Genomic DNA, 13,049 nt, shown 5'->3' with positions numbered 1-13,049 from the left:
GAAAACTGCTTTGCGATTGATTTCTCCTTTCCGCTACCAGGTGCCCTAGTGTTTGATGTCCTTCCCCCTGAACCCCGAACGGAGGGCACATTGAATAGTGTCCCTTCTTCCTTCCTTTCTATCGCAGTATGGGAGAAAAGTTGTTTATACAGCTTGTTGTTTACAGTTTTTAGTTGTTTATACAACTTTAGTGGTTTATACAGTAGGAGTTTAGTCTGCCAGAACATGGCGACATCCTTACCCACTGTAGATAAGCAATTTAGGCAGTGCAGTACGACTGCTAGCCTGAGGTCCTTAACGTGCACCACGCAGTAGTGATACACGGCCGCACGCCTGTACAATGCTCATCCAGATCGAAACGGGCAGGGGTGGGGATAGACCGATCTCACCAGCCAGTTTGACTACGCCACCGCTGTCGCAATGCATCGAGGGAGCTTTAGTCTTTCTGCACGTGCGACAACCTCGCTGAAGCTCTGCGCGTGTGGAGCATGAGGCGGCACGAGCCGTCTTGTGCACTGATGCCTGCCTCCTGCGAACTAAAGTTATGGCGGCGTCACGCATGCGCCGAACGCTTGGTGAGATCGGTCTATCGAACCCAGGATCCCTGGGCTCTGCAGCGCTAGCTTTCGCTCCACGTGCTCTGAGCTGGTGTGTTCTAAAGTCACTGGATCCTGGGAAAGTAACGCCAACCTCCCCGCGTGGTCGCCATCTTGGTCCGTGGAATGAGCAATTTTTCCTTGACCCCTCCGTTTTTGGTGAGCCGATTTAGATTCGCTGGTGACGGGTAGCTTTATTCAGTCATTTTTTTGTATACCGAGATTTTGCTAGTCACACACCGGAGAAACAAGTGTACACGTTCGTACCACCACCAGATGCTGTGTCGGTGCTTGGAGGCACTGAAAAATGAGTTTACTGTCTTGAAATGCGCAGGAAGAACAATATAATTGTAAGAGATCCATGGAAATGGGCATGATTAATAACTTGATCACATACGAAGTGCCAAAGACTCTTATATTGGCGAGGAACGCTTCCAGTACGATGATGCTCCATGGTTGTCTTGGCGCGACTTGTTTAGAACGACCCCCTGGAAGCTTCGAAGATTTAAATGGACCAAGATGGCGATTTCCATGGCAACTTAGGCCGTTTCGTCTACGTTGTCAGCGGCGCCATGACACCCGCATCGCCGGCCCAGCCTACGAAGGCATGTACGTTCGATGTTTCCTGCCCGCCCGGCGCGTCGGTGGATTCTATCTTCGACGCGGCGGCGGCCATTGTCGGCACTGCCGAATTGTTCTCCGTGCAGCATCTGGGAGGCAGCAACTTTCAGATGTCTGTTACATCGTCAACGGCCATGAGCCGAATCGTCAACGCCGGGGCTCTGACCATCGGCGGAACAAGCGTCCCCATCGTCCCGGTAGGCCCGCAAGTAACGTCCATTACGTGCTTCTACCTACCGATTTATGTGAGAAACGAAGCCCTCGCCGCCGCCCTGTCGCTTTACGGGAAGGTTCTGGATATTCGCTTCGGCGTCTACCAGGACCACCCCAACCTCCGGACGGGTACCCGCTACATCCGAATGGAGATGAAGGAGTCTACCCCGGTGCCGAACTTCCTCCGCGTCTCCGGTCATCGGGCCACCTTCGACTACCGCGGTCTCAAGAGAGTCTGCCGACGCTGCCAGCAGGAGGGCCACCTCAAGGCGGCCTGTAGCGTGCCCTACTGTGCCCGCTGCGCCGCCTTCGGCCACGACACCGTCGGCTGCGCGGCCGGCTGCGGACGCTGCGGAGCGGCCCACGCCACGGTGGACTGCACCCAGCGTCGCAGCTACTCAGCCGTAGCCGGCTGCGGCCAGGACGACGTCCCCGCCTTGACTCCGGCGTCCCAGACTCCGAAGTCCCAAGGCAGGCCTCCTACCACCCCTACTCCCCCTCCTGCGGCGACGGCCGCCACCCAAGGGTCCGGTGACACGCCTGCCCCCGCCGAGCCTCCAGTGACGACCCCATCCGAGCTCGCCCCGACATCGCAACAGTCGAAGCCGGCAAGCGCCACCGACGCGAATTCGAACGCGTCACTGGACGCCGCCGAGGCCGCGCTTTCGAATGCGGTCCACACCGCATCTGTGCACGCGCCCACTCCTACCAGTCCCGCCTCAGAGGAAGTACTGGTGAAGGAGGAACGCCTGCGAACGCCGGAACTCTGCCCCAGCCCGCTTCCCAGCTGGAGCGACATTACGGAGGACTCTGCCTCATCGTCGGACGACCGCCTCGTCATCGACGAGGTTGCCTACGACAAAGACAGCGCTCTGCTGCGTGGCCGAGATCGTCGCCGCGGCACCTCCGAGGAACTCCGAAAAACCTGCAGCCGCAGTCGTAGCCCGCATGGCGGTGCCGAAGACGGGAAGCGAGATCTTTCCAGCAGCGGCGAATCAGGGTCCCCAGGATCCACTCCAACATCGGCAGCGGCTCCCAAGCGGTTGCGGAAGGACCTCGTCGCGCTGTCTGACAGCTCGTGCATCACATCCGATACATCCACGGACTAGCAGTGAACACAACGACCCCCCCCCCCCCCCCCCCTCCATTCCCTTTTCGCGCACCTGCGAGTCATCACCCTGAACGTTCAGGGCTTCCGCAGCCTGACAAAACAGATCGAGGTCATCCAGTTCGCCCGAACCGCCCGTTGCGACCTCCTGTTCCTGCAAGAAACGAACTTCCACAGGCAGCGCGACGTGGACCTCTTCAAGCAGCGGTATGGGGTGGATTGTTTCTTTTCATACGCCACTACACGGAGCTCGGGGGTGGGGGTCATTATCTTTAACCGCTCGCTCCTCCGTCTCAGCGCGTGCTGCTTTGACCCCGACGGGCGGTACATCGCTTTTGATTTCTTCGTGGACGGCACGCGCTTTCGTGCTGTGGGCGTGTACGCTCCAGCCCAGCGTTCGCAATCCCCGGCTTTTTTCAAGAGCCTGGACGTCCATCTGCTCGACGCTCGCCACTGCCTGCTCCTCGGCGACTTCAACTGCGTCGTCGATTCCCGGCGCGATGTCAGGGGCCCAGGCTACGGACGCACCACGTGGAATGCCGGCGAGCTGATACGCCTGATGCGACACTTCGACCTAGTGGACTGCTGGACTCTGCTCCATGGCACCGCTTTCGAGCATACCTGGCAACGAGGAAACTCGAGCAGTCGCCTGGACAGGTGTTACATCTCCGAGTTTCTGAGCCCCTCTGTCACCGCCTGCTGCGCAATGAACTTCCCTCCCTCCATTACGTACATCTCCGACCACCGTCCGGTACTCGTAGAGCTCCGCTTCAGCAGCAAAGCCAGTTCTCAACGCACCTGGCGTCTCGACACCCGACTGCTGCGAGACAAAACAAGCCGCGACTGCCTGAGAGAAGCCTTGCGCCGGTCCCTCCATGGAGCGGCACCAGACCCCTTGACCTTTGACCGGCTTCAAGACAGCTGGCGGGTGGCGTGCGTGGCGGAGGGTCGTGCACTGCGTCGGCGGCACGCCGAGCAGCTCCGAGACACCTCTCTGCGAATTCGGATCGTGCGACGGGGCGGCGCGGGGACTCCGCTAATGCGGGGCTACCTGCAGCAGCTCCTCGACCGTTACCAGCGACAGCTACGACTTTGTACCAACGCAGCCACAGCCTACCACGGACGGGTCGGGCCCTCGGCTCACCCCGAGGTGCTGCGCTACGCCCACCGCACCGAAGTGCGGGAGCGACGCGTCCCTTCAGTGCCGATAACCCCAGGCGCGCCAGCAACACCAGGCCAACCGTCGGTCTCCGGTTTCAGCGCCCACTTCCGGGCCCTGGCAACCACCGAATCGGCGGTGGACCGTGCGACCCTCGTGGCGCACCCCTTCCTACGCGATCTCCCGCAAGTTCCCGAAGACCTAGCCGCACACCTGCACGAGCCCCCCAACCCCGAAGAGGTGCTCCTTGCCCTGTCAAGAATGAAAACTGGGTCCGCGCCGGGCCCAGATGGGTTTCCCGCCGAATTCTACCGTACCTTCTGGGACGTGCTGGGCAACTATATCTGTGCCGTGCTCCGGGAATTTTTCACGGAGCACCGCCTTCCAGAGTCGTTCCGCCGAGGCAGAATCATTCTTCTGCCTAAGGAGGGAGGAGACCCCAACGACCCGGGCGTGTGGCGTCCCATCACGCTACTCAACGCAAGCTACAAGCTGCTAGCGTCGATCATCACGCAGCGCCTCCACGGCATACTCCCGGACGTGGTGACACCCCACCAGACGTGCTCGATCGTCGGCCGCAGCATTCAGACCCTGACATCCCTGACGAAGGACGTGGTGCAGTACACGAACGCTCGCCAAGCCAGAGGCCTGATCGCCTCCCTCGACCAAGCGAAGGCTTTCGACCGGGTGGAGCACCCGTTCCTCCTGGCCGTGCTCACCGCTTTCGGTATTCCCCCTGAAGGGGTTCGACTCTTCGAGACGCTCTACAGTGACATGAAGAGCGACCTCTGTCTAAACGGCGGTGTGACGGCCAGCTTCCCCGTCACCCGGGGGGTCCGCCAGGGCTGCCCGCTCTCGCCGCTGCTCTTCGTCCTTACCCTGGAGCCCTTCCTAGCCAACGTCGAAAGGACCCCCCAGGTCCGCGGACTCTCCCTGCCCGGAAACGGCGAGGTGAAGGTGTCGGCATACGCCGACGACATTACACTGTACCTGCGGGACACCGACGACCTCGGAGCGGCTCTCCGGATCTTCGAGACCTACGGGTCTCTCTCCGGAGCGAGGTTGAATGAGCAGAAGAGCGCAGTGCTGTGGGTTAACCGACCGCCTGACCCCTCTTCACCGATCCCGGCAAAAACTTCGGTCACGATCCTTGGTGTCACCTACCGCTCGTCAGGAATCTCGGCGGACATGTGGACGCGCCTGGCGCGCGACATCGGGGAGAAAGTGGACTCTGCTCGCACCTACGCCCTTCCCCTGGCCGAGCGCAGGTACCTAGCCTACTCTGTCTTCTGTGGACGCCTCTGGTATCTCGCGCAAACGGCGCTCCCGACCTCACGTTTCATCCGACCGGTGAAAAGCGCGCTCTACAGCTTCTTCTGGTCGGAGAAGACGGAGCTGGTCACTCGGCCGGTTGTCTGCCTCCCGCGCGAGCGTGGAGGGTGGGGCTTTCCCTGTGTCGACATCGCACCCGCAGTACTCCAACTCAAGACCATGCTGAAGATATTGCGCGATGAGCACGGCCCAGCCCGATCCCTCGCGCTCTACTTCGTGGGGCATTCCCGCCGAGAACTGGGAGTCGAGTCGCCGAGCTCACCCGGCCCCTGTGCCGAAACCCCGCCGTCTGACTACCGAAGGGCAATACAGCTCTTCAAACGTCTCAAAGAGCGGGCACCCCAGCTGGACGTAGTGGAGACACCGACGGCTCGTCTCACAGAGGTCCTCCTGGAGCCGCAGATTTCGGCAACGCAGGTGGAGCTCGGAGACTCTTTCTCCTGGTCCCGCCTCACTTCTTCGTATCTCCCGGGGCATCTACGGGACTTCGAATGGCAGCACGGTTGGGGCGTCCTCCCCAGCGGAGACCGCTTGCTCCGCTGGGGCGTGTCGCGCACGGACCAGTGCCCTAACTGTGGGAATCGCGAAACGAATGTGCACGCGGTGAAGGAGTGCGTTGTGGCGCGGACGTTCTGGCGCGTCATCCGCACCAGCTTCCGCGGTTTGGGCGTAGGACTTTACCTGCTGCGCGGGAGATGCCCTCCGGGCGTCTTCGTCCGTCTCCTCCTCGCCGCGGCCGAGTACGTGCTGTGGAGGAACCGGTGCTGCGAGGTGAGACAGGCGCGTCGATCGCGTGCTCTTTGGCCCCTCCTGGCTCCGGCGGGAGCTCGTGGGACACCTCGAGGAGCAACTGTTTTTCCTCGGAGAACAAGAGTTCCTCAGGCGCTGGTCCTGCCGGTACCTGAGCGTTCGCGACTCGCGGATTGAACTCCGCTTCAGGTACCTGGACAACCTCTAGGTCCCTGAGTTCAGAGCGGTGCCGTTGGGGGCGCGGGCGCGGGTGTGCGGCTCTGGGATGACGCTTCGGCCGCGTGAGCGATCGCGCGGACGGGGACACCTCGGGGTGTGCGCCTTCGAACTTGTGCGTGAGGCTCCGCGGCAAAGACCCGCCAACTGTACAGACACTGGTTCGCACATATATGTGTACACAGTGTTCTTAACCTCTGCGCGTCTCTTACAAAATCCTGTCCACAGTGTTGCAAATAAATTTTCTAATTAGGCCTATCGCCTTGCGAGGTTTGGTTCGTCTGTATGTTAGTTTCCGTTTGTGTGCGGCTAGCAGGTAGGGAAGGCAATGGCGCTACTTTCCCAGGATCCAGTGACTTTAGTGTGCTCTAGCCTGCTCGGCCATCGATCCCCCAACAGCACAAAATAGTTTGCGCCGAGTACGCGACTGTTTCGTCGCATTCTTTTAAAGAGTCCCATCCCACACTAAACGAACTACCAGACAACGGCTCAGAAATTTCCTCGCGAACCAGCGAAAAAAGCATAGTTTTGTTTTTGTGCACCCGGAACAAAAATCACAAAGCAAGTTGTTGGTTTTAATGAACCGGAATATCAATTGCGCGTTGCGATCTGACCAGCATCACCTCATTATACGGGCCTTATTGGCTGCTTCTACAAAAGGGTCAGCATGCATGGGTTGCAAAGCAGTAGGTTGGCTCATCGGCTCATGCGATAGGCGATCAAGTATTCGCAGCACCTGCCGATCAAAACAAGAAGCCGTAGGAGCAGGAGCACGAACGTGTACACGCCAATCTCGGACGCCAAGAGCGGGTTCGAAAACAGGCGTGCTGAGAATCTTACGTAACAGCTATAATTATATTCAGCAAAAATAAATTGATGGTGAAGGCCAATTTATACAAACCCTATGGGTGATTATCTATGAATGCGATAGCATTTATCGTTGTACACACGGAGAGGTGTTTGGTTCCCCGCTAAATTTAGCGGGGAACCTAAATTAATGCATAGGCCACGTGAAGTCAAATTCTGCTACATTTAGCGGAGAACCTGAATGGATATTGAGGTCACGTGAAACCAAATTTCCGTTAAATTTAGAAAACCAATTTACTACATTAGAGTCGACATTAGTACGCAAACATCTGTAATGTGTAGCTCAATAATGCAATCGCATCAAAAAAGAACAGTCCCCATGTGTGGCGTCATAGCGTAGGGATGAAACGACCCAAGTACGTTGCTTCTGAGGTGTGCCACCGTCCTGCTATTTTGATGCCACGGACGCGTCGCCCGTACTGGCGCTCAGTCACACTTTCTTTACTTCTGTATTTTCCTTCTACAATATTGGCTCGTCTTGATTAGCTGGTACATAAAAAAAAGAGAAAAGCAGTTTGCCCTATATCATAGAGGATTACTTTGTGGTACCGTCATTCTTTGAAAGCAAGCAGGAAAGAAAACTATAGACCATATATCGTGTAAATTTCTCATCATTTTTTTTCTGGGGGGGGGGGGGATTGGTGGCCGAGTGGTCTAGCGCACATTATCAGCTCGGAGCACGTGGAGCGAAAGCTTCCACGTGCTCCGAGTTGATGTGACATGTTGACGTAGGTGTCAACACGTCTGGACTTCGCCATTGCATCTCAGTCAAGTTTTATGCTGTCTTTTTCTCACCGCATTTGTGAACTGCATCCCGCCGTCTTCCAAGAGGAGTCGCGTCTTGAGCAAAGGTTTCTGCAACAAAAGCAAACGTCACAACTCTTTCTTGTTAACACCTCCTATTGTTCTCCGGAGTAATTTGTTGTGCTTCTTGAGACTCTGGCGTACAATGTAAAAAAAAAAAAAACTGAGCAGTCACTTTTCCAGAATATGAAGCATTGCTACAGTGACAGGTACATTCGAGCAGTCGAGTGATCAAGTAGGCGGTCAAAAGTGATCAGAACACAGATGAGGAACTTTGGTTTGCGGTGGAAATAGTTCTCTTAAAAAACTTTCCCCCACGTGTGTCTGCGTGCTTTTTTTTGTCTCATTTGGAGAGGGGGGGGGGGGGGGGGGGGCAACGTCAGAAGTTTTTTTTTTTTTTAATTTTTGAGCCCTGGCTTATCAGAGGTAGCTGATTTCCTCCGTCATGCTGACTTTTCTTTTTCTCAATGCTGTTTAGGATATTTTATTCTCGTGACGTATGAACCGCTCGTATCCAGGTGCGCGAAAATTGCTACTCTATAGGACACTTAGGCAACGAATGGGGTTGGGAGCCTGTAGTGTTTTCATCGTTCATTAAAAAATGCACGCTAATGAACTGGTCGTCATGCTGAATGATGTGTTTGAACGCAAACTTATGAACTGTATTCGAAAAAAGTTTTGTCGAACCTATTTTCTCCTTTTCTTTTCATTAATTAAACTAAAGCTTTCTACATATCATGTAGTTCTTTTTTTCTTTTTTGTTCAGTTTCTGTTCAATTTCAAAATCTGAGTGCCGAAAAAAAATAATATAAAAATACACTTGTGAAAATAAGCCCCCGAAAAAATGATGAAGACATTTTTTTTTTTTTGTAATTAACGTGTTTTGAACATACTAGTAAAACAAAAAAAAAAAAATTAGTCGATTTGCCAAAACAATTGCAGTCGCGCTTTTTTGTATTTTTCTTGGCAAACGTTTTTTTTTATTTTTTTTCCAGGACTCTAATATTTAAGAACCAATAAGTTAGAAACGTTCTCTTCATCATACTTCAAGTTATTTGTCGAGTGATTGTTGCAGAACATTCCCCGACATTTTGTCGAAACTGCGTTCGAAAAAATGACGCCCAAACTGTATAATCCTCCCTTTTGACATTTCGACTCAACCATGGCTCCGCTATAGTTTACGTCCACATTTCATTATTACGGGGCGTCGCCGCAGGTGACACTTATTGGCATTATTTCATTGATCGCTGGAACTCCAATGTTTGTCTCCGAGGTATAAAAGTATCCGCATACACGAGGAGATTATTAAATGTCCATTGTCCACTAAAGAATAAAAATGTACTTCAGTGTCCCTTTATACAATGTGAACCAAGATAGCGATTTAAATAAGCTTCTTTTCCAACAGCCATTATTATTAATAGTATTTAAAGTGACAAAAGGTTATGTAATATGCTTATTTATTTATTTTATTTATACGTACTACTGTCCACGCCCCCACTTCCTTTGGCGGAGGTGGACGTGCCAGTGAACAAAATGTGCTTAAAAACACTATAATCGCTATCAGAATAAAGCAAACGTCCACAAATCACATCAAAAACAAGTAAGCCTTCAGAAGATCGGGCATCAGAGCCGTTCTGCGTTAATTGACTATCTGGGCGATTAAAACTAGTTTATATATTGCAAACTAAAAAGAGGAAAAAAAAATAATCTATCAATAAAGTCAGAAGTAGAGAATACGTCAGCATTACGAACTGTTTTACCTCATGTCTTTGAGATAAGTTATCAAGGAAGCAAAATTCGCCACTCGCTACTTTACTGTAGCGGATAATTGATGCGGGAAGCGTAGTTTAGGTGTGCCTTAAAGGTAATCTTCGTATTGTTTTCACAAGCATTTATTACGCATGCCTCTTGTTATAGATATCATCGCCTCTTGCCTGGTGCATATTTTTAACCTTGCCTTGTCACAAGGGACGTTTCCAAGTAGAATGAAATTAGCTAAAATATCAGTCATATTTAAAGGAGGAGATAAAAATCTACCGACAAACTATAGGCCTATCTCTATACTTCCTATATTTTCCAAAGGGCTTGAAACAATTATTTTGAAAACGCCTCGATTCTTTCTTTGCTAAACATACTGTGATTTCGGATTTTCAATATGGCTTTCGCAAAGGAAAGTCAACTGAGTCTGCATTGCTTCAACAAAAAGAAATTATTTTGAAAATTATAGAAAATCGCCTGTTTACATTTATACATTTTAGTGAGGCGTTTGATTTCATAAACCATAAAATACTACTTGATAAGCTATACTGTTATGGAATACGTGGTGTAACTCTGTCCCTTTTACATTCCTATTTGAAGCACCGTAAGCAATGTGTTGTGATCGATGGTCATGCATCGCCTTTTCTTAACATACGATGTAGGGTTCCCCAGGGTAGTATACTTGGGCCAATGTTATTTAATGTGTATATTAATGATATTGTAAATATAAACAAACAAATAAAATACATAATATACGCTGATGATACCAGCCTATTTCTCGCCGAAACGAGTGTTGAAAAATTAATCGTAGACGCAAATGATGTTCTTAGCAAGTTCCTTATATGGTCCAACAACAATGACCTTAAAATTAACATTCAGAAAACGAAAGCTATAGTTTTTCGACCAAAGAGCAGGGCTCTGCCAATTAATCATAATATTACAATAGGCAGCGTACCAATCGAGTTAGTGAAACAACATAAAACGCTTGGAATAATTTTTTCTGAACACCTTTTGTGGAATGATCATGTCAGTTATCTTGTTACGAAGCTGTCTAGGGTGGTTGGAGTTATGTCACACTGCCGCAATATTTTCCCAGTTAACGTGAAATTACAAATCTATTATTCCCTATTTCAGTCTTACATTAATTAATGCCATCTTGTTTGGGGGACAACTACACAAACAAACATGGAAAAACTTACTTTACTTCAAAAAAAGATGCTTCGTTATATTGCCAAGGAGCACTATCTCGCTCACACCAAACCTTTGTTTGCCGAATATAAAATAATTAGTCTTGATAAGATGTATGACTATAGATTACTGCACAGCTTTCGTTTTTTATCTCCTGAGCATGCTTCGCTTTTATGCAAGATGTCGGAGCTCTCCGAACATCCTCGTAGTTTCAACACCCGTCTTTTCGAAAAATGGATAGTACCCACGAGCTCGTACTAACTATACTTACCAGTCAATTGCATATCGTCTACCTTTATTACTTAATCATCTTCTTAATAATAATACTGATATATATTAAATGGGAAGGAAATCATTACTTATGCATTTCTTGTGAATTGTTCCGTGAAATGTCTTGAGCATACCCATACCTCTGTATGAATTTTGCATTTTATACAGTGCTGTTAGAAGTTATGCGTTTGTGCGGCTTGTGTTGTTTTGCGTAATTTTCGTCTATATGTAGCTGCATATCTTTTCAATCTGTCACAAGTTCTGCGAAATTTTTTTCTTTTTGTATAATGCTGTTAGAATTTGTATGCATGAAGTAATTACTCAGCGTATCTTTGCATGTAATATCCTTTTGTGTTCTGAATGGATGTCCTGCTGACAAATTTGAGACGGGCCCCAGACCTCGTCAAGCTGCCACTGGCAGCTTTTTGTCTAGGGTCTCCGTTGGCTTAAAAGCCATAAATAAAACAATTGATTGATTGATTGATTGATTGATTGTGACCTTCGCTTTGCTAAAATCTGCTTAAGATGGGTGATCTAGTTTGTAACCGTCAAATAAAACAAAATTCAATCGATATTTTTCTTCTTTTTTTTGTGGGCGTTTAAGGACGTTGCAGGGCAGCTTGGATGTTTTGAAGCAAGAGTCACAGTGAAATTTTACCGGACTGGAGACACTTAAGAAAAAGGGAAACATCGCAACAAACAGTTGCGTGACCGCAACAGGAAAAATCGGCAGTATGTCAACCGACGTTTCACATCTTTCTTTTATAGTTGCTGTTTATCGCAATACACCAACTCATACGATTGACTTCTTTTTACTCCCATGCCGTAGTTAATTTAAAAGGAAATATTATATTACGTATAACTTTTTAGGCAGCATTGCTCAGCAGCTGCCAGAAGCGTAATTTGTCAAAACACTGTGCGGTGTTGTTTGAGGTCTTTCAGGTGTTTCAGGCAGCCGCAAGACAGAAACATTTTTTCCCCTCCCATTAGAATGGTTAAGGACACTTTAAGATAATTCTGACAGCCCGATGTATTGAATATGTACAAGAAAGACGTGTGAGATAGCGTCACACGAAAATACTATCCAAAAGCAAAAAAGAAAGAAAAAGATTGAAGGGTGCCTTACCATTCCACCGAGCTCTTCATCCAGATCGTCGGCGAGTATGAAAACTATGTTCGGTTTGCCGTCTGGTTGGGCATTACTCCAAGGCACGGATGAGAAACGAACAGTCAGTAAGACAGCGAACAGGTGCAGAATCTCCATGCTTCAAAGTCTTGATCCAAACACAACCTTCGTCCCTGCTACTGGACCGAATGATGTTGGCGCCGATCTAAGCGGCAACGGCAGAAATGGCGATAAGCTTCTCCGGTGGAACACACAAAGCGTACGAGGCTCCGGTGAGCTGCTATCTCGATAAGATACCCAAAGAGGTTGATGCGTCCGAAGCGATACGTTGGGGCAGACCGAACGAAACATGAAACTGCGTCGCCTGAACACAATGCAAATTGTCTGTTACTTTCGGATTGAGGTAGGATAGGCTCTCAAAGGATTCACAGTTTTTGTGCTACAGAGAGAGATTCTCAGTGCGAAGTTCATGCAATGACGTTATGTTTAAGTACTAATGGACGCTACTCAAGGGTTCATCAACGACCCATAACGCCAGTACGTCTGTCCGAAGAACCCCCTTCAACCTTCGCCAAACCTCGGGGACTCAAACTCCCGTCGCACGTGATGACTATAAGACTATCTTGTCCTTATCTCAGGCACGAAGCCAGTGGGGTGGCCCATGGAACCCGCCCCCCCCCCCCCCCCCCCCAAAATCTTTCAATTTCTTGGGGCCTCCTCTCCTCCGTCCCCGTCTTACAACATTTTGTCATAAGCGGCCTACCCTCTCCTTCCCCCCTTCCCCCCGAAACAAAATCTTGGCCACGTGCCTGCCTTAGCTTCTAGGTATACTATGCAAAAAAGGCTATTTCCTTTTCTGTGCCGCGGCCCTCCTGGGCCTAAAAGATAACCATATTTATTAATTCACTTTGCAATATGGACAAAGCGAATTGGACTACTATATTATTGTGATCAATTCATCCGGTACAGACTTGGGAAGTAATCCGTTATAAGCAACGGATTACTTGTAATTCGTTACTTTTTCATGTAATTTTGTAATTG

At 50.3% G+C, this 13,049-nt stretch overlaps 1 protein-coding gene across 2 annotated transcripts in view; it reads right to left on the bottom strand.

Annotated features, from left to right (window-relative positions):
* The window catches only part of LOC115313099 (N-acetylglucosamine-6-sulfatase), a 76,416-nt gene extending 63,964 nt beyond the window's left edge, over positions 1-12,452 (bottom strand). The window contains exons 1-2 of one of the 2 annotated variants that reach the window (XM_040220683.3): positions 12,009-12,452; positions 7,658-7,717 (exon numbers count right to left, since the gene is read on the bottom strand). In XM_040220683.3, the coding sequence (XP_040076617.1) occupies positions 7,658-7,717; positions 12,009-12,146 (198 nt within the window). In that variant the 5' untranslated portion in view covers positions 12,147-12,452. The remainder of the gene's footprint in view (positions 1-7,657; positions 7,718-12,008) is intronic. The other variant, XM_040220682.3, reaches the window with a different exon arrangement.
* Between the last annotated feature and the right edge of the window lie 597 nt (positions 12,453-13,049).

The sequence above is a fragment of the Ixodes scapularis genome, unplaced genomic scaffold (genome assembly GCF_016920785.2).
Source record: "Ixodes scapularis isolate PalLabHiFi unplaced genomic scaffold, ASM1692078v2 PGA_scaffold2__306_contigs__length_199485367, whole genome shotgun sequence".
NCBI classification, from domain to species: domain Eukaryota; kingdom Metazoa; phylum Arthropoda; class Arachnida; order Ixodida; family Ixodidae; genus Ixodes; species Ixodes scapularis.
This window is presented reverse-complemented; position numbering and strand designations above follow the sequence as displayed.